The sequence below is a fragment of the Arvicanthis niloticus genome, chromosome 17 (assembly GCF_011762505.2).
Source record: "Arvicanthis niloticus isolate mArvNil1 chromosome 17, mArvNil1.pat.X, whole genome shotgun sequence".
Lineage (NCBI taxonomy): Eukaryota > Metazoa > Chordata > Mammalia > Rodentia > Muridae > Arvicanthis > Arvicanthis niloticus.
The window spans coordinates 41,775,357-41,797,164 of record NC_047674.1 but is presented as its reverse complement, the minus strand read 5'-3'; the positions used below and the strand labels follow the sequence as shown (position 1 = coordinate 41,797,164).

The window sequence follows — 21,808 nt, the reverse complement described above, 5'->3', positions numbered from 1 at the left end:
TCAAATTGTATAAATCTTTCTCCTTTTCGGATCATTATTCATCATGCTTCTCTTGACGCGTCCCATCCCTTGTAGGCCGACACTGCTCCATAGCGCCCCCAAGAGGCAGCATCAAGCTGCTGGTCAGTAGGCAGGTAAGGCTCCTGCTCACAGGGAATGCTGTCTCTGAGGTTGAAAATGCTTAATCACTTTGAACAACAACAACAACATCATCAACAAGGGATTACCTTTTCTCCTTTGGGGCCACTAGCTCCATGCTCACCAGTTCCCTGGGTAAAAAAAGAAAATGACAACAAAAAGTTCAGTTGTTTTTAATGCATTCCATCTTGAAAAGTTGCTAGTCAAATGTTAGTACTTTAACAGCGTTTGACATTTTGGCAGACATTTTTGTGTATCTCGTTTTATTCCTGTTAATGTAATTAATGTTTAATCCTGTTAAATCTCCCTAACATTGGAGACCCTGTCTGGTTTTTTTTTTTTTTGTTTGTTTGTTTGGCGACCTCTCCAGGAGAAACACTACAACTCCAAGACTTCCTTCTCCATATGCATACCCACCAGCCTCAGGGACATTCATTCTAAGTCTCCTGCTCTTTCTACTCTCAAATATTTATTGCCTTAATTTGACTCTGCCCATCCTGGGAGATGACTGTGCCTGTGGTCACATAGAGAATCCTCCGTGTGCTGAGAGAAAGACTGGAAGAGAACAGCCAGGTTCTCTTCAGTGAATTGCCACAAGCTTGGTCCAGAAAAATCCTCACTCCCCTAAACTCGGTGGAACTTGTAACCTGACACCTCAGAACTGCAGCCTGTCTAGGACCAAACAGGACTCTCCCCTATCTGTATCAGTCAGGACTTCCCCAACTGCATGGTGGAGATTGCAGAGCTGGGAATGGCATGTGCCTGTGGCTCAGGCCAACCTCCCAAGCTTGAGCACTGACCAGTTCTGACTGCCCCCATTCCCGTGGAAGGAATCACAGGCTGGAAAACTGCATGCATAGTAGGTCACTGGAATGGAACCAGGACTTCTCCAAAGTGGAGTCCCTGCATACACATCACTGCGTTGGTTGCTGGTGGCTCTTTTGTTACGTGTCACGGAAACTTATGCTCTTGTGTTTTAAAGAATACCTATGGCATTGGATTTAATGTGCTCCATGAGTGGCACCTGAGTCCCTTGCCTCTCTCTGGGCTCATTCTTCTGTTTTGGTGTCTGTCTCTGCTTCAGGCTTCTCTTCTCCTCTCCCCATCTAACTGTAGAAGACTGGTCTTTCTTAAGACTTGGTCCAGGCTCTCTCTTCGACTCAGTGCTTGCTCTCAGGTATTCTTGTCTAATTCGAAAGTATAGGCATTGTTTAAATAAAGATGTGTTTCTATGCTTGTTATATCTCTTCTTACCTCAGCTTTAGACTTGTGTATCTAATTCTAGAAACAATTCATACCAACACATTAAAACATGAAATGAAAGCACACACAGACACACACACATACACATACACATACACACACACACACACACACACACACACACACACGTGCCTAAAATTGTGAGGGAAAAACAGGGGTGGTGGTGTAACAAGGTGTTTAACATTGGTTAATTCATAAGAGAATGGCAGCAACTACCTTCACAATATATTTCTGAAAGGGTTTTGTGAGTAATAATTCTATTTTACAATTGGAAAAAAATCAGGAGAGGAAATCTGCACTTATCCTTCTTGTCTAGAGAGGCTTTCCCTTTCCATCTGGTATTGACTTATTCTCCCATCTATTTTCCCCTTTCTTTTATTTTTATTTTTATTTTTGAGGCAGAGTCTTCTGTGTCTTATTGTGGTTTTAAACTTATTGATTAGCCATGCCTGGCCTCAGACTCCTGATTCTCCTGTTTTTACCTCACTAGTGTTGGGATTACAGGCACAGGCCACCAAGTTGGCCCTCCAGTCTAGCCCTCTTAACACACCCAGAAACAAACTTCAGAGGTTTCCTGATAACACTAGTCATTTTGACATGGTGCCAGTCACTGTGCCTAAAACATCAACATGTCCCCCTAGCTGTACTTTTTCTTGGGTAGCTTTATGTAAGACATTATGTTTTTATACATGGTCTTTATATTTTGAAACGCTAGGGCACCATAGCTGAGGTAGTTTGGGTATAGCAATTCCTTGGTATCTTCAAGTATAATGGTATTTCCAAATCTTGATTTTTTTCTGATGGCTTTGGTCCATAAGACCAACAAAGCCATCAGAATGTGAAATACTTCTTTTCTCCCAGTAATCAGGCCAGGAAATCCAGTTAGTCCCTGGTCCTAGGAGTTCCTAGTGTTCTGTTCTTTGGTTAATAATACACCTGTCTCGAACTTGAACTTGAGTAACATTTACTCATTGACATGTCACGTTCTCTTCCCTTCTTTACCCAAGCTGTCGACAACAAGACAATTAGCCAGCTTTACAGGAATAACAAGAGAGAAGTCTTCTGGCTTCTAGACTTGTAATTCTGCTTTATGTGCAATTGTAATTGGGTGGGTGGGGGAAGCAGATTTAGGACCTTGGTGCCATTATGAGTGTTCTTGGAATTCTTCTGAGTAATTTTACCAGTCAAATAATTTTTGTTTAGGTGTATTGAAAGTTTCTGAGATACAGTGTTGACAGTCATGATGGTGGCTTGCTAGTTGGCCTGCTCAGCTGACGAATTCTGGGTGTGATCAGTGTCCTTCTGTTCTCATATGGGAAAAGCCAAGAACTTTGGAACTATTGTCAGGCAGTGGGATAACTTAAGGCTATGTTCATTGCTTCGAAGAGAGAATTTCTGGTTGGAATACTCTGTTGTAGACATGTATGAGTTAACTCCATGGAGGTAACTCTATCACCTATCTATGTATCTATCTATGTATCTATCTATCTATGTATCTATCTATGTATCTATCTATCTATGTATCTATCTATCATCATAATTCTCTATCATCTATCATATATCTATCATCTATTATCACCCTCTATCTACCTATCGATCCATCTATCACCGGTCTATCTATCTATCTATCTATCTATCTATCTATCTATCTATCTATCTATCTATCTATCTGTAGCTTTCAAACAGTAAACAGTCAGCAGCAATTTCCTATGGCTGAACTAATAAAAGAAACTTAAAGGACAAAAACTCCTTGCTAGAACATGGAGTCATCACCCCAACTCAAGTTCATGCCTTTAGGAATACGCTGTAATATATTAGGCATGGAAAAAAAATAGAAGTTATTCATTTAGGACTGCAATTATGAACCTGCTTCACTTATTCATAAGTAGTTACATGACTCCCAGGATCTCAGAATGTGAACTTAATTTGACAACATGGTAGTACATATAACATGATGAGGATATCACTACTTTCAGATGACCATGTCTTGCTCAGCTTGCTTTTTAATAGAACTCAGGACCACCAGTCCTCAGATGGTACCACCAACAGTAGGCTAGGCCTTCCCCCATTGATCAGTAATTGCAAAAAATTCTTACAGCTGGATCTCATAGAGGCGTTTCCTCAACCCAGACTTCTTCCTCTCTGATGACTGTAGCTTGCCACCAGTTGACGTTGCTTTGTGTATCTTCCTTTGGTTTAATTCTGTGTTTGAAAAGACCTTGAATGTATGTTTTTGGACAAGAGTTTGCCATTCCTTCTAGTCCATTCAGAGTGAAGCTATACTTTGACATATGGAAGGGAAATGCATCATTTTGCTATCTGTTGTTTTAGATCAACTGTTTGGAGAAGGGAACACTGGGATTGGTAGCTGAGAGGCATCATATCAATCTCCAGCAGCTCAGACTGAGCCTAATGATGTGTAAGATGAGTAACTGTCCATTTTCAATGTATATCTTCAAAAACATATCCCCCCAGTACTCGGTTTCCATAGATAACACTTTACATCCATGTAGAGAGCTCGAGACCTTAAAAGCTGATGAAGCCTGTCAATTTTTTACTAAAATTCACAGAGCTGAAGACAATGAAGAATAGTTTGGCTGGAGAGGAAGCAGAATTTCCTTCAGGGGAGAAGTGTACTCGGAGTTGACGCTGCTTTGCAAACAAGCCAACAGGTTGAGAGCAGCTGCCTGAGAATTATTTCCCTGGTAGAGAAGGAAATGTATTCTCTTTTAAATCTTTGCATCCTCAAGTGGTCATGTGAGATCACATGTAATCATACTGGCTTCGCTCTCCAGTGAGACATTCTTGGTGCTCTTATTTTTTTCTCTCTTTGTCTATTTTAATCTTCTATTTTTTGATTTTTTTTTTTTTTTTTTTTTTTTTTTTTTTTTTTTTTTTTGCTGTGAAGGGAGAGCTTTCTTATGCCCATGTTTCTTTTCTGGGTGATTCAGGGGATGTGTAGGAGAATAGATCCATTCCATGCAAGGACCAAAAATGCAAGTGCAGACTGCTGGGATGAGGGATGAACCGTCCAGGCTCTTAGCTTGGAGCAGGGAGGAGGGCATGTACCAGGAGTGGGCTACTCATCCTCCCATGGGTAGCTGCCTCAGCAGAATCTGAGCTGTGCAAGTGCTGGAGCTGCTGCCAGAGATGAGCTGAGGTCCGCGGCTCGGAGCAGGCATCACATAAATCAATGCCAATTTAAAAGGGAAGATTGTTTTAACCTTGGAGTGTCACTTTATATGTCTCAATACATGGTCCATTATTTAATCTCAGCTCCTCCCCCACTGTGCTCATTTGTTCTAGACGGGCCATCAGGCATGCAACACACTGCAAAATGCAACAACCTTACTATCCCAAACCAGATGACGGTGGCAGGGAGAACGCCAAGTGAAAAATGCATCTTGTTCATCATGGCACATTTGGCCCTTTGCTTTGTGAAGAAGAGATGGCCACAATACAAAAATACATTCGGCGTGGGTCCTGCGTGTGGGCTTCCTTATAGATCCTCATGGGACCTTGGTGTTAGAGGCTTGTCCACTCTCGTGAGGAAACCAGATACACTGTTTGGTACGCTATCTTCCATTAGCCACTATAGATGTAAACACTTCCGAGTCAAAGCAGTCCTATTATATTATTGAGGGGAGAAAAAAGCCATGGTTCCCCCTATTTACCCTAGTATCTACAGCTTTTGGCTACAAAGCTACATTCAGAGCACATGTGAACTAATGTGAAGCTCGGTTCTGATATAGTGATGACAGTTACTGGGGTTTTCTCAAGAGAGGCAATAGATAAGTCGAAGGTACTGGGTGGGATACAACTTACAGAAGTCCCCACTCAGCTACTGAGCTCAGTTCTCATTATAGACAGCATAACCTTAAAATCTAGAAACCAACACTTTCAACTTCAGACTCTAAAATACAAAGGTTCCATATATTTTCATTTAAGGAAAAACTGACTCATTGGTAAGAAAAAGTATATATAGAAGTAGTGTTGGGAGACCTCTAAAAATACAAGCCTTACAAGTTTTGCAAGGGCTAGCAGATATTTAAGTAGCTGGGTACCAACTCGGTACATTTTGTACTGACGATGAGAGTAATATAGTATAGTACGTAAACATTTCTAGCTGACTTGTGACATCAGATTCAAGTCATTCTCATTATTTTGAAGCTTTTATTGTAAGTCCCATTTTATAACAGTGTATGCCATAACAAATGTCCTTATACTGATTCAATTTAGATGCACTTCAAGCTCACCTTTTCAAAACTTGCCAACCTCTAATGTTTTAAAAAGGCTAGTAGCAATTTATTTATTTAATAAAGAACCAGGAAACTTATCATAACCATGCTAACACAGCACTCCTCTAAAAACCTAAACAAATAAATGAAAAGGTTCAAAACAGGATCACCATCTGAAATTTGTCGAGAGCAATGGAATATTTACATGTTTTACTTTAAATTTACTAATTATGGATTTTCTAGGCTTTATACTAAGTCCACATGAAGTTTAAGCGGGCAAACAAAAAAAATTAAGATTTTAAACTAATTATTTTTTTTTCCTAGAAATCAATAAAAATGTGCTTTTGAGCACCAGCTTTCTTCAAGACTTAGGTTGGGAGCTTGAGAGGTGGCTCAGTGGTTAGAAGCACTTGTTCTTGTAGGGGATCCCATTTCAATTCCTAGAACCCATACTGTGTGGCTCACAACCACTAGTTACTGTAACTTGTTACAAAGTATCTGACATCTTCTTCTGGCCTCTGTTGGTATCAGATATGCAAGTTATGCGCACACACACACACACACACACACACACACACACACACACACACAGACACACACAGAGGCACCTAGTTTGGAATATAGGCTTTTTAGACTAAGGCAAAGATGCAATATTGGCTATAGAAATCTATGGGAAACAAACCCAAGAAAACAAAATACAAGTCTGTAACTTTCTCTGTGGCACAAGGTATCAATGATGAACTGGCAGGTATTGAAAGGACCCCAATTGCTGTCACTTTTGGCAATGAAGGACAAAGTGGCACTGGCTTCTCCTATGTGATCAGACCCATATGTTATTCTTGGACAATGAATCCGCCAATGAGTTCATCCCTGTATCTGGGTCCTATGGAGCTAGTTACCATCACCATCCTTAGGTCTAAGCTGGAGCTACTCTTGCCATTAAGATAGTTCCATGGCAGTGCTATTACTATTACTATTTACTACTATTGTTCAAGCTGTGGTGAGGAAGATAACAAGGTAATTACAAGCTGTTCCTATCCATCCCTGGGGAGACCCTTGTTCTTTATCTGTGGGATATGACCAATGTGCTTGAAACCTTGCTGTAGCATCTACCGGTTTTGAGGAATCTGGTGTTATCCAGAGCTTCAGATAACAAATTCTTTCTTTTGGTCCTTCAACATCAAACGTTGAACTTCCACTTACAAAAAAACAAAAACAAACAAAAAAAAAAAAACTATGGAACCAGACACTTATTTTATACGTCTAGGAATTTTTTTTTTTCAAAATTTAAATTTGGAAACATAGTGTTCAATTTGAAAAGATGCTTTGAGCATATGCGATCTCGTCTCAAGGTCTCAGATGTTAGGATCTAATAATGCTTTCTTCCTAAAACCATAATGACACAAAATATCTATGCACACAAGTTGTGGGAATAAAGAAGCCATACCTTGTTGAAATATCCACCAAAAGGCTGTTGTAGTCCTTGTAACCCAGGAGGTCCCTGAATGAGAAAACAAAAACAAATACAGTTTTCAAAGCAATGTATGCTACAAATAATATACTAAGATTCTAGTTTGTCAAATATTCTAATAAATAAGAAGTTTTATGGATATCAACATATAATCAGGGTCCTAAAGCTTTTGTATTTTAGGTTATGTCTTACGTGAAGCCAAAGTACAGTCCTGATTAGCAACAGGAAATATTTGCAAGCTCAACTATCATTAAGCCCTTTACTCAAAGAGATTCCATTCCACCCACAAAACTATTCCAGGGAGGACTTTGTAACTTCAGTTTATTTTCTGTGCTTTTTGTAGAACATAATGAGTGTGTTGAAGAAATGCATGCTACTACACATTGTTAACATAAAATATGGAGAAGTATAATTTTTCTATTGCTTTACACTGATGAATGTTGTTTAAAATGGAATGCACATAGATTTTTAAACCAGGAAAAAATATGTAAAATCTTACTTCTAAAACGTTTTAATGCTGGCTGTTTTTATTGTGTAGTTTGGTCTGGATTGTAAATAGTAAGTAAGGTAGCTGTCTGTTGCTAGAGCTTCCAGGAAGGGAAGGAGACAAGAGTTCTCTAAGATAGTCAAGGGTTACATTTTTTTTGGGAAAAAAAACATAATAAACACCAAGTTTAGCATTATGTTATGAAGGAGCTTAAACCAAGGTAGATTCATCTGTCTCAGACATATTGTATATAGATCATCTAGACCTCAAAATCTAGGAGGAGAGAAAATACTAAAAAGGCAAAGGTCCCATTTTTTTTTTTTACTTAAGATAATTAGATGGCTAAACATGTTAAACAGCTCCATTGCACAAAGATTATTTTTTAAAAAGAGAATGTAAATATTGAAATGTGAAAAAAAAATTAAGGAACAATTTCTAGCTACATTCCGATGCAGGCAACATCTTAGGACTGTAGGCATACTTAATGTTGTTTAACATTTACACCAGGTGTTTCTTATGCCTGGCTTGTGATTGGAGATTATTTTAATATGACATCTTAGCCCTGTGCCAAGAAACATAAAGGACTTGAGGATGGGGTGACAAATGCCTGGAGCAAGTTGGTGCAATTCTTGAGAAATTAATGGGACCTGCAAGTAATGGAGCCGGCTGTGATCAGAAAGACAAATGGTGCTGTTACCTTGCTGAAATAAATAATTTAAAAAGGAGCTAATGTCAGAAGTGAATTCTCATGACATTATGTATTTTTCCATCATCCAGTTGAGTAAAATATTCTAGGTCCGCTAGATGAAATAATGAGGAAAACAACCATTGAAATGAGGGTGGTTGTAGATTTTCAAGCCAATGCATGTAAGTTAATGACTTAGTCTTGAAACCTAGGAGATGTTATCCCATATACATTGATCTTTCTGAAATACACACACACACACACACACACCCACACACACACACACACATAAAGCAAGGAGGAATTTGACCCTGTGGGTAGCAGCATTAACAGTCAGTTTAGGCACTAGGGAGTCTAGATGTCAACTATTCTCTCTCTCTCTCTCTCTCTCTCTCTCTCTCTCTCTCTCTCTCTCTCGTGTGTGTGTGTGTGTGTGTGCGCGCACGCGTGTGTATTCATAATAAGACCCTTTATATACATGCCTTCTTTCTTTAGAAAATAAAAAAAACAACTAAATTAAAAAAGCTTTTATAGACTAAAACTAACCAATCAAACAGACAACTAAACAAAGAAAAAGCAGAAGAAACACCTACACACATAAAAACAAAACCCATAAAAACTCTGTATCAGAAACCATAATATACAACAAAAAGATCAGTAAAATAAATAAAGTGGCCCAAACAAAGCAATATGAGAAAAAAAAATACAACTGGTAAGAGGGACCCTCAATTGAGGAACAGACTTGATCAGATTGACCTGAGGGCATGTCTGTGGGGCATTTTCTTAGATGTTTATTGATGTAAGAGGAATCAACCCACTGTGAGCAGTACTGTCCTTATGCAGGTGGGCCTGGGCTGTGAGGAAGCTAGCTGAGCTAGACAGGGAAAGCAAGTCAGTCAGCACTTGTCCTCCATTATCTTTACTCCTGATCCCCTGGCTCCTGTTTTGGCTTCCCTTGATGATGGGCTTAACCTGTAAGTCAGATGCACATTTCTGCAAGTTGCTTTTGTTCACGATGTTTTTCACAGTAACAGAAAGCAAACTAGACAGGTGCTCCAGCACCCCTCCCACACCCTCACCCAGCTTGACTCCCAGGAGGTCCGTCATAACCAGGCTAACAGGTAACACTTCCTTCCCATACCTGGCCTAACTAGGACCACCACAGGGCTCATCGGATAAAGGGCCTATCCATCCTGCTGGAGATACATCATCCTTCTGGTCCACAACTGTACCCAGAGGCAGATCGTGTGCTCCTACAACCCCCACCCCTATGCCCACACCCAGAGGCAGCTTGACTCCCAGGAGGTCTGTCATAACCAGGCTCATGGGAGGTACAGGCTCCAGTCAGAGACAGCAAGACCAGTTAACACCAGAGAAAATCAGATGGCAAGAGTCAAGCACAACAACGTAAGCAACAGAAGCCAATACCACTTGGCATCATCAGAACCCAGTTCTCCCACCACAGAAAGCCCTAGATAACATACCTGAAAAGCAAGATTCTGACCAAAATTCCCATTTCATGATGATGATAGAGGACCTTAAGGAGGACCTAAATAACTCCCTTAAAGAAATACAGGAGAGTACAGGTGAACAGGTAGAAACTCTTAAAGAGAAAATACTTTCATAAATCCCTTAAAAATAGAGAAAACATAATCAAACAGATGAAAGAATTGAACAAAATTGTCTAGGATCTAAAAATGGAAATAGAAACAATAAAGAAATCACAACAAGAGGTGACCCTGGAGATAAAACCTAGGAAAGAGATCAAGACAGATTCAAGCATCACCAACAGAAGACAAGAACTATAAGAGAGAAACTCAGGCATAGAAGATACCATAGAAGCCATAATAGTCAAAGAAAACACAAAGCACAAAAAGTTCCCAACCCAAAACATCCAGGAAGTTCAGGACACAATGAAAAGACCAAACCTAAGAATAATAGGAATAGAAGAGAGTAAAGATTCCCAATTAAAGGGTCAGAAAACATCTTTAACAAAATCATAGAAGAAAACTTCACTAACCTAAAGAAAGAGATGGCCATAATGTATAAGAAGCCCACAGAACACCAAAGAGATTGGACCAGAAAAGAATTTTTTTCTGTAATATAGTAATCAAAACACCAAATACACAGAACAAAGAAAAAATATTAAAAATGGTAAGAGAAAAAGACCAGGTAACATATAAAAGCAAACCTATCAGAACTATATCAGCCTTCTCAACAGAGATTCTAAAAGCCAGAAGATCTTGAACACATATCATACAGACCCCAAGAGGTCAAAAATGTCAGCCCAGGCTTCTATACCCAGCAAAACTCTCAATCACCATAGACGGAGAAACCAAGATATTCCATGACCAAACTGAATTTAATATCTTTCCACTAATCCAGACCTACAGAAGATAATAGAAGAAAAACTCCAACACAAGGAGGGAAACTACACCCAAGAAAACCCAAGGAAAACCCAAGGATAAACACAATATCACCACTAACAACAAAAATAACAGGAACCAACAATTATTAGTCTGTAAGATCTCTCAACATCAATGGGCTCAATTCCCCCCCAAAAGACACAGGGTAACAGACTGGATACATAAACAGGACCCAGAATTTTGCTGCATACAGAAAACACACTTCAGTGACAAAGACAGACACTACCACAGAGTAAAAGTCTGGAAAACAGATTTCCAAGCAAATGGTCCCAAGAAACAAACTGAAATTACCATTCTAATATTCAATAAAAGAGACTTTCAACCAAAAGTTATCAAAAGAGATAGGGAAGAACATTTCATAGTTGTCAAAGGAAAAACCCACCAAGATGAACTCTCAATTCTGAACATCTATGCCCCAAACGCAAGGGCACCCACATTTGTAAAAGAAACATTATTAAAGCTCAAAGCACACATTGAATCTCATACAATAATAATGGGAGACTTCAACACCCTACTCTCACCAATGGACAGATCATGAAAACAGAAACTAAACAGAAACACAGTGAAACTAACAGAAGTTATGAACCAAATGAATTTAACAGATAGCTACAGAACATTTCACCCTAAGAACAGAATATACTTTCTTCTCAGCACTTCATGGTACCTTCTCTAAAATCGACCATATAACTGGAAGCAAAAAAAGCCTCAGTAGAGACAAGAAGATAGAAATCACCTCCAGCAGATAGACATGGCCCCCAGTTGAGGGATGGGGCCACCCACCAATCTCAAAATTTTTAACCCAGAATCATTCTTGTCTAAAGGAAACACAGGGACAAAAAATAAAAATTAAAATAAAAGAGAAGCAGAGCCTGAAGGAAAGGCTATCCAGAGACTGCTCCACCTTGGGATCCATCCCATCCACAGATACTAAACCCTAACACTATTGTTATGGCTGTCCCCCGAGAGGCTCTGCCAGCACCTGACTAATACAGATGCAGATACTCACAGCCAAGCATTGGACTGAGCCCAATGATGCCAATGGAGGTGTTGTGGGAAGGGTTGAAGGAGCAACTCCCCAAGGAAGTTGAACAACAGTCTGAACCAACTGGACCTCTCTGAACTCTCACAGACTAAGCCACCAAGCAAAGAGTATACATGGGTGGATCCATGGCTCCTGCTACATATGTAACAGAGAACTGCCTTATCTGGCATTAGTGGGAGGAAAGGCACTTGGTCCTGTGGAAGCTAGTTGCCCCTGGGAAGGAGTATGCTAGAGGGGTGAGCCTGGAGTGAGTGGGTAGGTGGGGGAGCAACCTCTTAGAGGCAAAGGGGAGGGGAATGAATGGGTTGGGGGTTACGGAGTGGAGACTGGGAAGGGGAACAACCTTTGAAATGTAAACAAATAAGATAATTAATTAAAAAAGAAAGAAAGAAAGCAAACTAGAACAAAAATTTCTACCAAGAATCTGAGATATTGGTGTGATAAGCCTAACCATGCATTTTTTTTTTTTTTTTTAAATTTGTTCTTTCTTTTCTTTTTGCCTTTGGATTGTGGTTAGATTCAAAACTTTGGGGCTAGAAATTCAGTGAGTGACCAGAGCTTAATAAGCTGTTGTTGTGGGAGCTTGGAAGATAATGCTGAAGCATGGGAAGTGGAGGTCTGGCTTTATAAATTTAGAAGGAACTTTAAGAGGCCCTCAAAAAGTGGTATTTGGATTAAGAATTTGTAGAAGTTACCCCTAAAATTGGGGGAGGTAGGCAGAGGAGGAGGAAGAAGAGGAGAGAAGAAGAAGGAGGGAGGAGAAGGAGGAGGAAGAAGAAGAAGAGGTAGAGAAGACAGACTTGGAGGTGGAGGCAGAGGCAGGAGGCCAATGAGGGGGGACTCCCTTGAGTATGAGTTTGCTCCCTATTCTGCATGAATTGAAAAGTGCACCAGCCCTGGAGCTGCAAATCCTTCACCTGGGCTTCACCTACTCTGCTGCAGCAGCCTGCATCTGAAGAGATCGGCCTCATCACACTACACACACTTTTAGCATCAAAAGTGGAGTCACAAGGTTTTAAACTCAATGTCTGAGACATTGGCAGACAGAGGAAAATGAGACCATACTGGAGGAGTTATCTTGAAAATACCAGTATTCTTCTATTTGTAATTGACAGTACAGACAGAAAAAAAAAAAAGATTTGACGAGTTAAGAACTAATGGAATTACTGGAGGGAGAAAAGCGAAATTGTGTACCAGTGCTTGCCTTTGCTAAGAAGCAGGATTTGCTCACTATAGCACTGGCCTCTGAGATTGTAGAAGGGCTGGACCCATACACTATCCGGGGACCCAGTCTGGCATATCCAGCTCTGCTTAGCTATCACAGGTAAGGGCCTCCAGGATGAACAGAGTCTGCAGAGTCTCCAGGATGAACATAGAACTGCATAATGTCAGTGCAAACAAGAAATAAGATCTAGATAAATGAAGCTGCAGGTGCTTTGGAGGCTGAATTTGGCCCGGTGAAACACAGCTTTGGTGCTTTTCCAGCTGTGTGAAGAGAGGGGACAGTGGTTTAAAAAGAATCCCCACTCCAGTGGATTTCCACTGATCTCCAAGATTCAGTATCATTTTGCAAATAAAGTAATTGTATTATTTCCTCTGGAGGTGTTTTGTGGAAATGAAAACTTTGCTTCATGGGACATATCTGCAACTTAAAATCAACTGTGATTTTAATAAGAGACCAGCATCAGTAAGGCAGTGACTCCTGGGAAGTGTTTCCTCCGGGTCAGCAAGCAAGCGTTGGCCTGGGGGAGGCTAAAGCTGCATTTCCTAGCTGGCAGCCTAACTTGGCAATATGTAAGAGTCACGTGGTACTGGTTTTGACAGCATGAAAGCATCAGAGGAATAACGAAGGGAAGCCGAGTCTTGGCACTATTTGTCATGGTCAGAGTGCCTGAAGAGAGAGACCAGGAGGCTGTTGGTGAAGATGCAACTTAAGTTGTAATGGAGAACCCAGGATTGGAGATGCCTGGAAAGTAGAACACAGGTCTTTGCAACTTCCACTGTCTTCTTTAATTTCTTTCTTCAGCATTTCAAAACTTTAGCTGTAGAAGTCTTTTACTTCCTTTATTAAATTTATTCCTAGGTATTTTAGTTTTTTTTAGGCTATTGTGATTGAGCCTGTTTTTCTGATATTTCTTTCTCAACATGCTTGCTCTTGGAATATAGACAAGTGACTGGTTTTGTGTGTTGGCTTTGTATCCTGCTACTTTCATGAAATGTGATTACCAGTTTCAAGAGTTTTCCAAAGTCTTTAGGGTCTTTTGCTACACAGATCACATCATGTGCAAACATGAATTTATGACCTTTTCCTTTATTAATCATATCCTGTATTTCTTTTGTCTTCTTGCCCTATAACTTCAATATGTATGGCCAATACAGAGATCAGCTCTCTACCTAAAATCACCCTTGTATTAACTGCCATCAACTTTTTTATTAAGTGTTGATGATGAGCCTCTATGGTTTACTTGTACCATACATACAACATATATACATATAACACACACACATATATGACATACATACATACACATAACAAAATTTGTAGTTAGCACTTCTCACTAAACAGCACTCTGCTGGCAGGATGGAAGGACATATGTACTTTGCTTTTAAATATTGCTTACTTAAGGGAAACCTTGCTTATTCATTCACTATTATTATTAGTTCGTTGAGAATTGGCTGTTTCTTGCATCTAACATCTACCTTCATGTATTCATGAAAGAGTACACCTGAACATTTCAGAACACAATTGTATTCAAAATGCACCCTTGTGCATGTTGGGGAAAAAAGTGGTCAATGAATACAAGTTATGTACATATGTGAAGGGAGGGGCTTCAAAGTAACACTGACAGGCAAGGGGGGAAAAACAAGCATTAGAACAAACAGGGTGGTGCCAACAGAATAGCAGGATGCTGATATGAAAGTTTAGGAGAGAACTGGGTATGCTTCTCTGTAGATGGTTATCTGCCCACCGGATGCAGCTACACCTCATAGACACAGAATACATTCTGGATCCAGAATCCCGAACTTGTTGACTTTACTTTCAGGAGTAGAGTGGTAAAGTATAGGTGGCTCAGTATGGCTGATCCCTCTAAAACAGTAGCATGCACACAGCCCACTGTCAAGAACCACAAGCCAATAGAAAAGTGTGAACAATCACTCAGATACCCAAAAGATCAACACATCTACAAAAGCAACTTTCATATTTTCACATAGTCTTGTCATAAAATGTCAAGTCTACAAAATAGTGTTCCAAGTGGGTTTGATCTGAAGTGTTAAGCTCTACCATTTAATCAGGTGATGGGCATTTATGGTGACATTTTCCTTCTAACTTCTTAGTCAGTGGAGCACTTTGGGTTCCATAAATTCAAGGATTTATATAACAGAGATTTATGGCTGGCAGACTACTGGTGCAGCAATACTTTAAATAAGCTATATCAGAGAGCTGAAGAACCTAAGTCTGAAAGCAAACACTGGCACAGGTTGGGAAGAACACATGGACTCTGACTTCAGCTGGTATAGAAATCACTTGCCTGAGTATTCTGAAGCATTAGGAACAACAATATCAACCAACCAGACCCCCAAAAGCTCCCAGGGACTAAACCACCAAAGAGTACACATGGAGGGACCCATAGTTCCAGCTGCATATGTAGCAGAGGATTACCTTATCTGGCATCAATGGGAAGGGAGCCCCTTGGTCCTGTGGAGGCTCAGTGACCCACAGGAGAATGCTAGGGTGCTGAGGTGGGAAGGGGTTGGTGGGTGGGGGAGCATCCTTATAGAAGCAGGGGGAGGGAGGAGGGGACAATGGGTTTAACTGGGAAAGGGAATAACATTTGAAATGAAAATAAATAAAATAACCAATAAAATAAAATAAAATAAAATAGCAAAACAAAAGAACCCCCAAAAAACAAAAAACCAGAAACCACAACTTCAAATGAAGCAGAGGATGATAACAATGGATGAACTCCAACTATGTGTGTACTAAGAGCATCTCGATGTATGGTTAAGAAAACAGTATTGACCCTGAGGTCTTAGAATTGGAAGACGTTCCTGTAGCCACATCACCAAGGAATGTGCTCTCTGTCTGTCTTCTCTTCTGCCTTGAAACATTCCTGGAGAAGACTCAAGGAATCACTTGTTTCAAGTTCAGCAAATGCCTGAGTCCTACAGAGCATCAGTCAATTCTAAAAAAGGAGAAGCTAAAAACATGAAGACAACTCGCCCTGACACAGGAGCCCCCAGGGCATTTGAGAGATCTCCCCCCCCCCTTTTTTTTTCCTCTTAAAGACTTGTGCTTAAGAACTGATTGAGAATACAATGAGATAGGTCACACTCAGTGAAGAGGGGAGATAGTCACAGAGGGCATGCCACCATTGGTTAATCTATAAAGACTTCTAGATAACTGAATTTAGTCTCCTATAGGAAGAATATTATAGCATCTTGCCTACAACAGTGACCAACAACATGACTGCAGTTGATTCATGGCTCTAAATGACATTATTATTATTATTATTATTATTATTATTATTATTATTATTATCATTGTGGTGCTCTAATTCTTTACTCGGGTTGTTGGATTGGATTGCAGCAGAAGACACAAGACATTAGAGTTAATGTGAGCAGTATACAATTATACGACAGCTTTTAACGGCTAATAAACTCCAGGGAGGTACATCTGTTTGGAACTCAGCTGTTTTGATGAAATGATGTGTACTGATTTGAGCGGTCTATAAACTTAGAGGTGCTGAAGTTGCAGAGACGTGCCTGTTTGATAAAGAGAATTAAAGCTATTTTCAATTCAGGAAATCCATACCCCCACCAACAGTTTTAGTAGCCTGGAAGGAGTCTTGGGCTGGAGTCTTTGGCTAAATCCTTGCTGGATGTGAAAAGCAGAAAGACCACTATGTGTATTATCAGTCATATCAGATGCATAGTGTGAAGTTCTTGGTGTTTGAATGGTAGGGTAAATCCATTGTTAAAATTTAAATTTTTTAATTGCTTAGCTCTACTCTCACTTTTCAGCCAGCTCACCTAGTATGCAAAGTTCAAAGGACCACACTCTTGTGTCTCACCCCACACCCCACTACTTTTGTCAAGAACTCTGTCTGCACTTACCCTAGTGTTTGGCTTAGATTTAGCCTATTCTAAACACTGAATCAAGATCCCAGTGGTTCCGCTACTTCTGCTCACTCACTGTTCCGGTGAAGCATTCCTGTTTATGTTAAAAACACTGTCTTGCCTCACAACTCTGCTGAGTGAGCATCCTTTGCTTATCTCGACACCACTTATTTCAATGAACTATAGCCCTTCGATGTCCTAGTAGTATAAGGAGGTTCTCCTAGGACTCACAGATAATGTATTTTGAGTAACACATGTCAATTTTTGACCTTGGAAATTTCCAAGTATCTACACTAATGACATTTGGAATATCAAAAACTGTGAAGGGATTTGTGCTGAAAAATACTCTTTGAAATCTAGTAAAATTAGCTTTACTTTAAGAATAAATAGAAAGCTTTTTATTGGTCAGTTATTTGAGTTCATATTCCATTGATCATTTCCACCGTCTGTATGGCTAGTAAAAAAGGCAGAGTAGAAATTATTTTTCCTGTGATATTTAAAATTTTCATCAGGAAGTCAAAGACCTCAGACATAGGCGTTGGAACAGGGATCAGAAAAACTAATATTAAATAGATTTTTTCTCTCATCTATGAGTTCATAAGATGCACCGTGCAGGATTTAATACAGCACATTTACACACCAAATAAAGTGGCTCATGTATCTATCTAGAGTCAGCTAGGATGAAATCTCTTTGAAGACAGAATTTCAATCTTTCCAACATCATCACACCAGTTGTGGTAGAGAGAAGCATCCCAATGAATGCCCTCACCTTCAGTACCAGATACTGTCTGCATTTAATAAATCATTGCTCTTATAAGAAAATATTTGTGGGAAAAGCCAAACTTGTGTTTGTTCATGTTGGCTTCACTTATACATGGTCACAAAAAAAGCAGAGTTTGCTGCTTCAGGAGTTACAGAAGACAGGTCCCACAGATTTAGAATAATCTGAGAACTTGGTGAGTCAATTGGAAGAAAGGCTGTAGGGAGCCCTAGTTAAGCAGGAAAGAGTTCATGGGCCGGTGTTTGACTAGAATTATAATATATGAAATTGTACTATAACTCTGAGGGGAAAAATCAATAAGACTCTTTAGACAAAAATGATTTGAGAAAGCATTGTTTTGGTTTTAGGAAACATGGATCCTTCAGGGCTAAAGGGCTGGCTCAGTGGTTAAGAGTCCTTGCTGCTCTTCCAGAGGGACCCAGGCTCGATTCCCAGCACCCACATGGTGGTTTTTATAATCCTCCAGTTCCAGGATAATCCCATGCCCTCTTCTGACCTCTGCAGGCACCAAGTATACACATGGTACATATACATATGTGTAGGCACTCAAAAATATACAACATTAAATGAATATCAAATGAAACACCAGTCTTCTCATTTGTTTAGTATTTGCTCTCAATGGAATTTTCCAGGGTCTCTTGAGATCTAATTCTGTAAATTAAATGGTTGTAAATTTACAATGTCCTGAACTAAGGTTTGGAGTTCTGATGTGATGAGGCCCTTCTTGTATCCTTCCTTGGGAGAAAGGAGACGCCAAGACAGCGAGCTAGTCACATGTTGGGGAAGCTTCACTTATAAATTGCCTTTATCCTGTTAATATGGTCAAAGGCTGAAAGATTTTGATTAAACTAAGAATTTGAAAGCAAAGCTATGGTTTTACCATCTCTCCAAGTCACCATCTTTCCATACTTGATATGTAGGCTGTCGAAAGCTACATAAAAACCACAACATAGGTTGTATTTATTATTATATGAACTGTTTCAATAACCTAATGAACACTACTCTCCTTGTTTTATATGTAGTATAGGATTAAATAACTTACTTGTGTGTAGCCAGGGAGAAGAATTAGGTTTCAATGAAGGCCCTGACTGAGCCCACAGCCTTAATCTTTTAACTCTTTTCCTTAAACTGAGAGGAGAATAAAATCCCAACCATCTTTTAAAGCCAGTTAAAAATATCCAGGTGGGGTCATTCTGTTGTAAAAGATGATAGGGTCTCCTAATGTGTTATTGGATCAATGAGGGGCCCATGCAGGGGCAGCTCTGAAACCTGCTGTAGCATTTCAAAGATGTCACTGGGAAGAGACTGAGGGAAAATCGCCAGAACAGATTCAGAGAGTAAGTGAAGGGAAAGAAAGAACATAGAAGTAACGAAATTACCTAGGACTTAGAATAGAAAGACAGGAAACAGGGGTTAAGAAAAGGCAGCTGGGAAAGAAAATGTAGACTATGAACTTAGTCAAGAGATAACATGGCTTGTGAGGCTAAATAGTACCAGTGAGGGGTGGAGACTCTCAGCACTTAGGGTATGGTAAGAGAGGAGGAGAAATAACAGTTTAAAAGGAGATAGAAGAGACACTCTGTAACCAAATGAGCAGTATCACCTGGGGAGAATTTTGATTATCGCAAACTCCAGTGAGCACGAAACCACAAAGAAGATTAGTTGTGAGGCTGTCACACAGAGAGAAAGAAATATCTTTCTAATAAGGCCACAGCAGAGCCGCTGCCGTCTGTCCTGGAGGAGAGATTGGTACACATCGGCACCTAGGGAAACGGAAGGCTTAGAGAGATGTATCAGAGAACTCTGGTTTCGTCATTCAACCTAAGTCTGCAGTGTCCACGTGCTCGTTCGATGGGGAGTCTCTGGAATTCGTGAGAAGTACCGAGACACAGGGTATTACTGTGATTCATGGTGCTCAGTACTGTGAGCCACCGTTTTCAGTCCTGTTCTCCGTGGTGCTCAGTACTATGACTCACCATCTTTAGTAGCGTTAGTCACGATGTTCACTACTGTGACCCATGATGCTCCATTCTGCAACCCACCATTGAGGGACAAGTGCAACCCGGGAACGGGCCTAAAACAAGAGCAAGATCAAGAAACATCCAAACCCTGAAAAACCTCATCTTGCGACCTGCAGAAGTAAGGATAGCTCCTTCCCTATTCTGGGCCTGCGTGACCATGGGTCTCCCACCTCTGTCCTCCTTGAAAAAGTCATGTAGCTTCTTCACTAAATTACAGGTTTAAGTGCCTGGGATTCTTCTTCATACAAATAAAAGATTTCCAGAATCTCAGCCCCAGCCAATAATGTATACTGTCCTTGGAAACCCCTCCACATTTCCCAAGGTTTCTATAGCCCTGTTAACCCCTGAAAAGAGAGAGCTGCTGTTACACAGAATATTACCTAAGAGAGCTGCTTCACTGAATATTGTCTAGAAGAGACACTTCCCCCACAAAGAAGATCTGTAACGCTGAACACCTCAGAGAAGTTCTTCTCCAGCACTCACAGCCAGACCAAGATCTGGCTGACCCACCCATTTCGGGTCTGCTTCATCCTTTCCAGCCCAGTGTTCAGTGGTGCCTGGACACCTTGACAGATAAAGCCAAATTCAGAACCACACACAATCTTCAGTACTGTGGCCCACCATCTTCAGAACAATGGCCCCCCATGTTCTCTTGTCTCGGCTGCCTTGTCCCATGCTGGCATATACCTGCACCATATTTTTAAAGGTCAATAGCTCTTGGGGGTCTTGGTCTGAGATATTGCCAGTGCCCTGGTTCTGAGATTCCCAAGTTGTGTGGTTAACAGGTGAGGGATTGCTGGAGAGGAAGCTTCTAGATTTTGAATGAGAATTTTTTTCCTCCATCTGCCACATTGGACATTTTTCAAGCTCATTCCTCTGTGTATTCTAGGAAAGTGCTCACTTGCACTGGGCTTGTCTGCTTCTGGCCTGAATACTGAGCTGTGTAATTGAGGGAACTCAAGCATAGGCTGTTCATGGTTGTGTGAATAAGCAAACTACTCGCTATGTGACCTGATTGTTTTCCAAAATTACCAAGTCCCCGGCTTCACTTGTCATTTTGGAGAGGCAGTGGGAGGATGGGGCTGTGACAGTGAACGCGTTCAATGGGTATAATTAATCCATTTTGTGAAAACAGATTTTCTAAATTATGCTATAAATTGCAAACATATTTAACCCTTTACAGCCCAAGGCAAGAAAGCAGCCATTTTGGAAGGTGCATGTTTCTCCCAGAGATCAATCTGATTCCTCTAAGCCTCATTGCACTATTGATACAGCAATACTTGTTGACGGATACCCACGACTTGTAAGTTAGAAAACATGAATGATTCCTCTCCTAATACCGCCATTCTGCTTACCCATCCACAAAATGTTCCATACTCATCTCTCTGCAGTAGGTCCCGAAAAAGGGACAAAGATATTATCTGTCAGCTCCTTGAGATATAAGGAGCAGCAGGAATCTCTCAAGTCCTTACCAACCCCAGAAGCAGCGTCAATGATCCAGTGCAAGATGACAAAACCCAGGGGACATGAAAGCAAGTATGGGGATGTGTGAAAATAATCGTTTGTATCCAGTGATGTCTCCAAAAGATCATCACCAACAGAAGCCTCACCTTGGGAGCAGCTGTCCCTCCATCTTGTCTGCCCCCTGAAACCTCTCCATATACCACCCAAGCAGGAATAAAGTCAGCTCTCAGAGGCCACAGAGGCAGCGTCTACCCATCAGCCCTCTGTGCTACTATTTACTGTAATTAAGTGATAACATTCACTTCCTTTAAAAGCATTGAGAAAATAACAAGGCTTCCTGTGCAGAGAAAATGCAATTCTAAGGTACGCTGCTGAGCCTCAAGATAACCAGCCTGATGCTGGTGGTTCTTACACAGCCAAGTAATACGGAGGCTATGAGCATGTGCTAAATTTGAATAGCTGGGAACACTGTGAACTGCTGTATACGACGGAAAATTGCAGGCCTCATATATAGGGAGATTAAGTCTGGATTTCCAACTCAAATATGATATTGTTTTCTCTCATTTCCATATCATACTAGTGATAGATCTGCAAATGACAATTGTGGGTCAACTGAACCTCAAAGTCACATAAAAGTGTACTGGGGATAGTTCCAGGGGGGAAAGAACCTGGTG

General features: G+C 40.5%; 1 protein-coding gene and 1 pseudogene across 1 annotated transcript in view; one reads left to right on the top strand and one right to left on the bottom strand.

Moving 5' to 3' along the window:
- Positions 1-21,808, bottom strand: part of Col19a1 (collagen type XIX alpha 1 chain) — a 302,656-nt gene that overhangs the window by 76,342 nt on the left and 204,506 nt on the right. The window contains exons 17-18 of the mRNA XM_034521315.2: positions 7,087-7,140; positions 228-269 (exon numbers count right to left, since the gene is read on the bottom strand). Coding sequence (XP_034377206.1) covers positions 228-269; positions 7,087-7,140 — 96 coding nt within the window. The remainder of the gene's footprint in view (positions 1-227; positions 270-7,086; positions 7,141-21,808) is intronic.
- LOC117722702 (ADP-ribosylation factor-like protein 3 pseudogene) lies at positions 12,602-13,136 on the top strand (annotated as a pseudogene).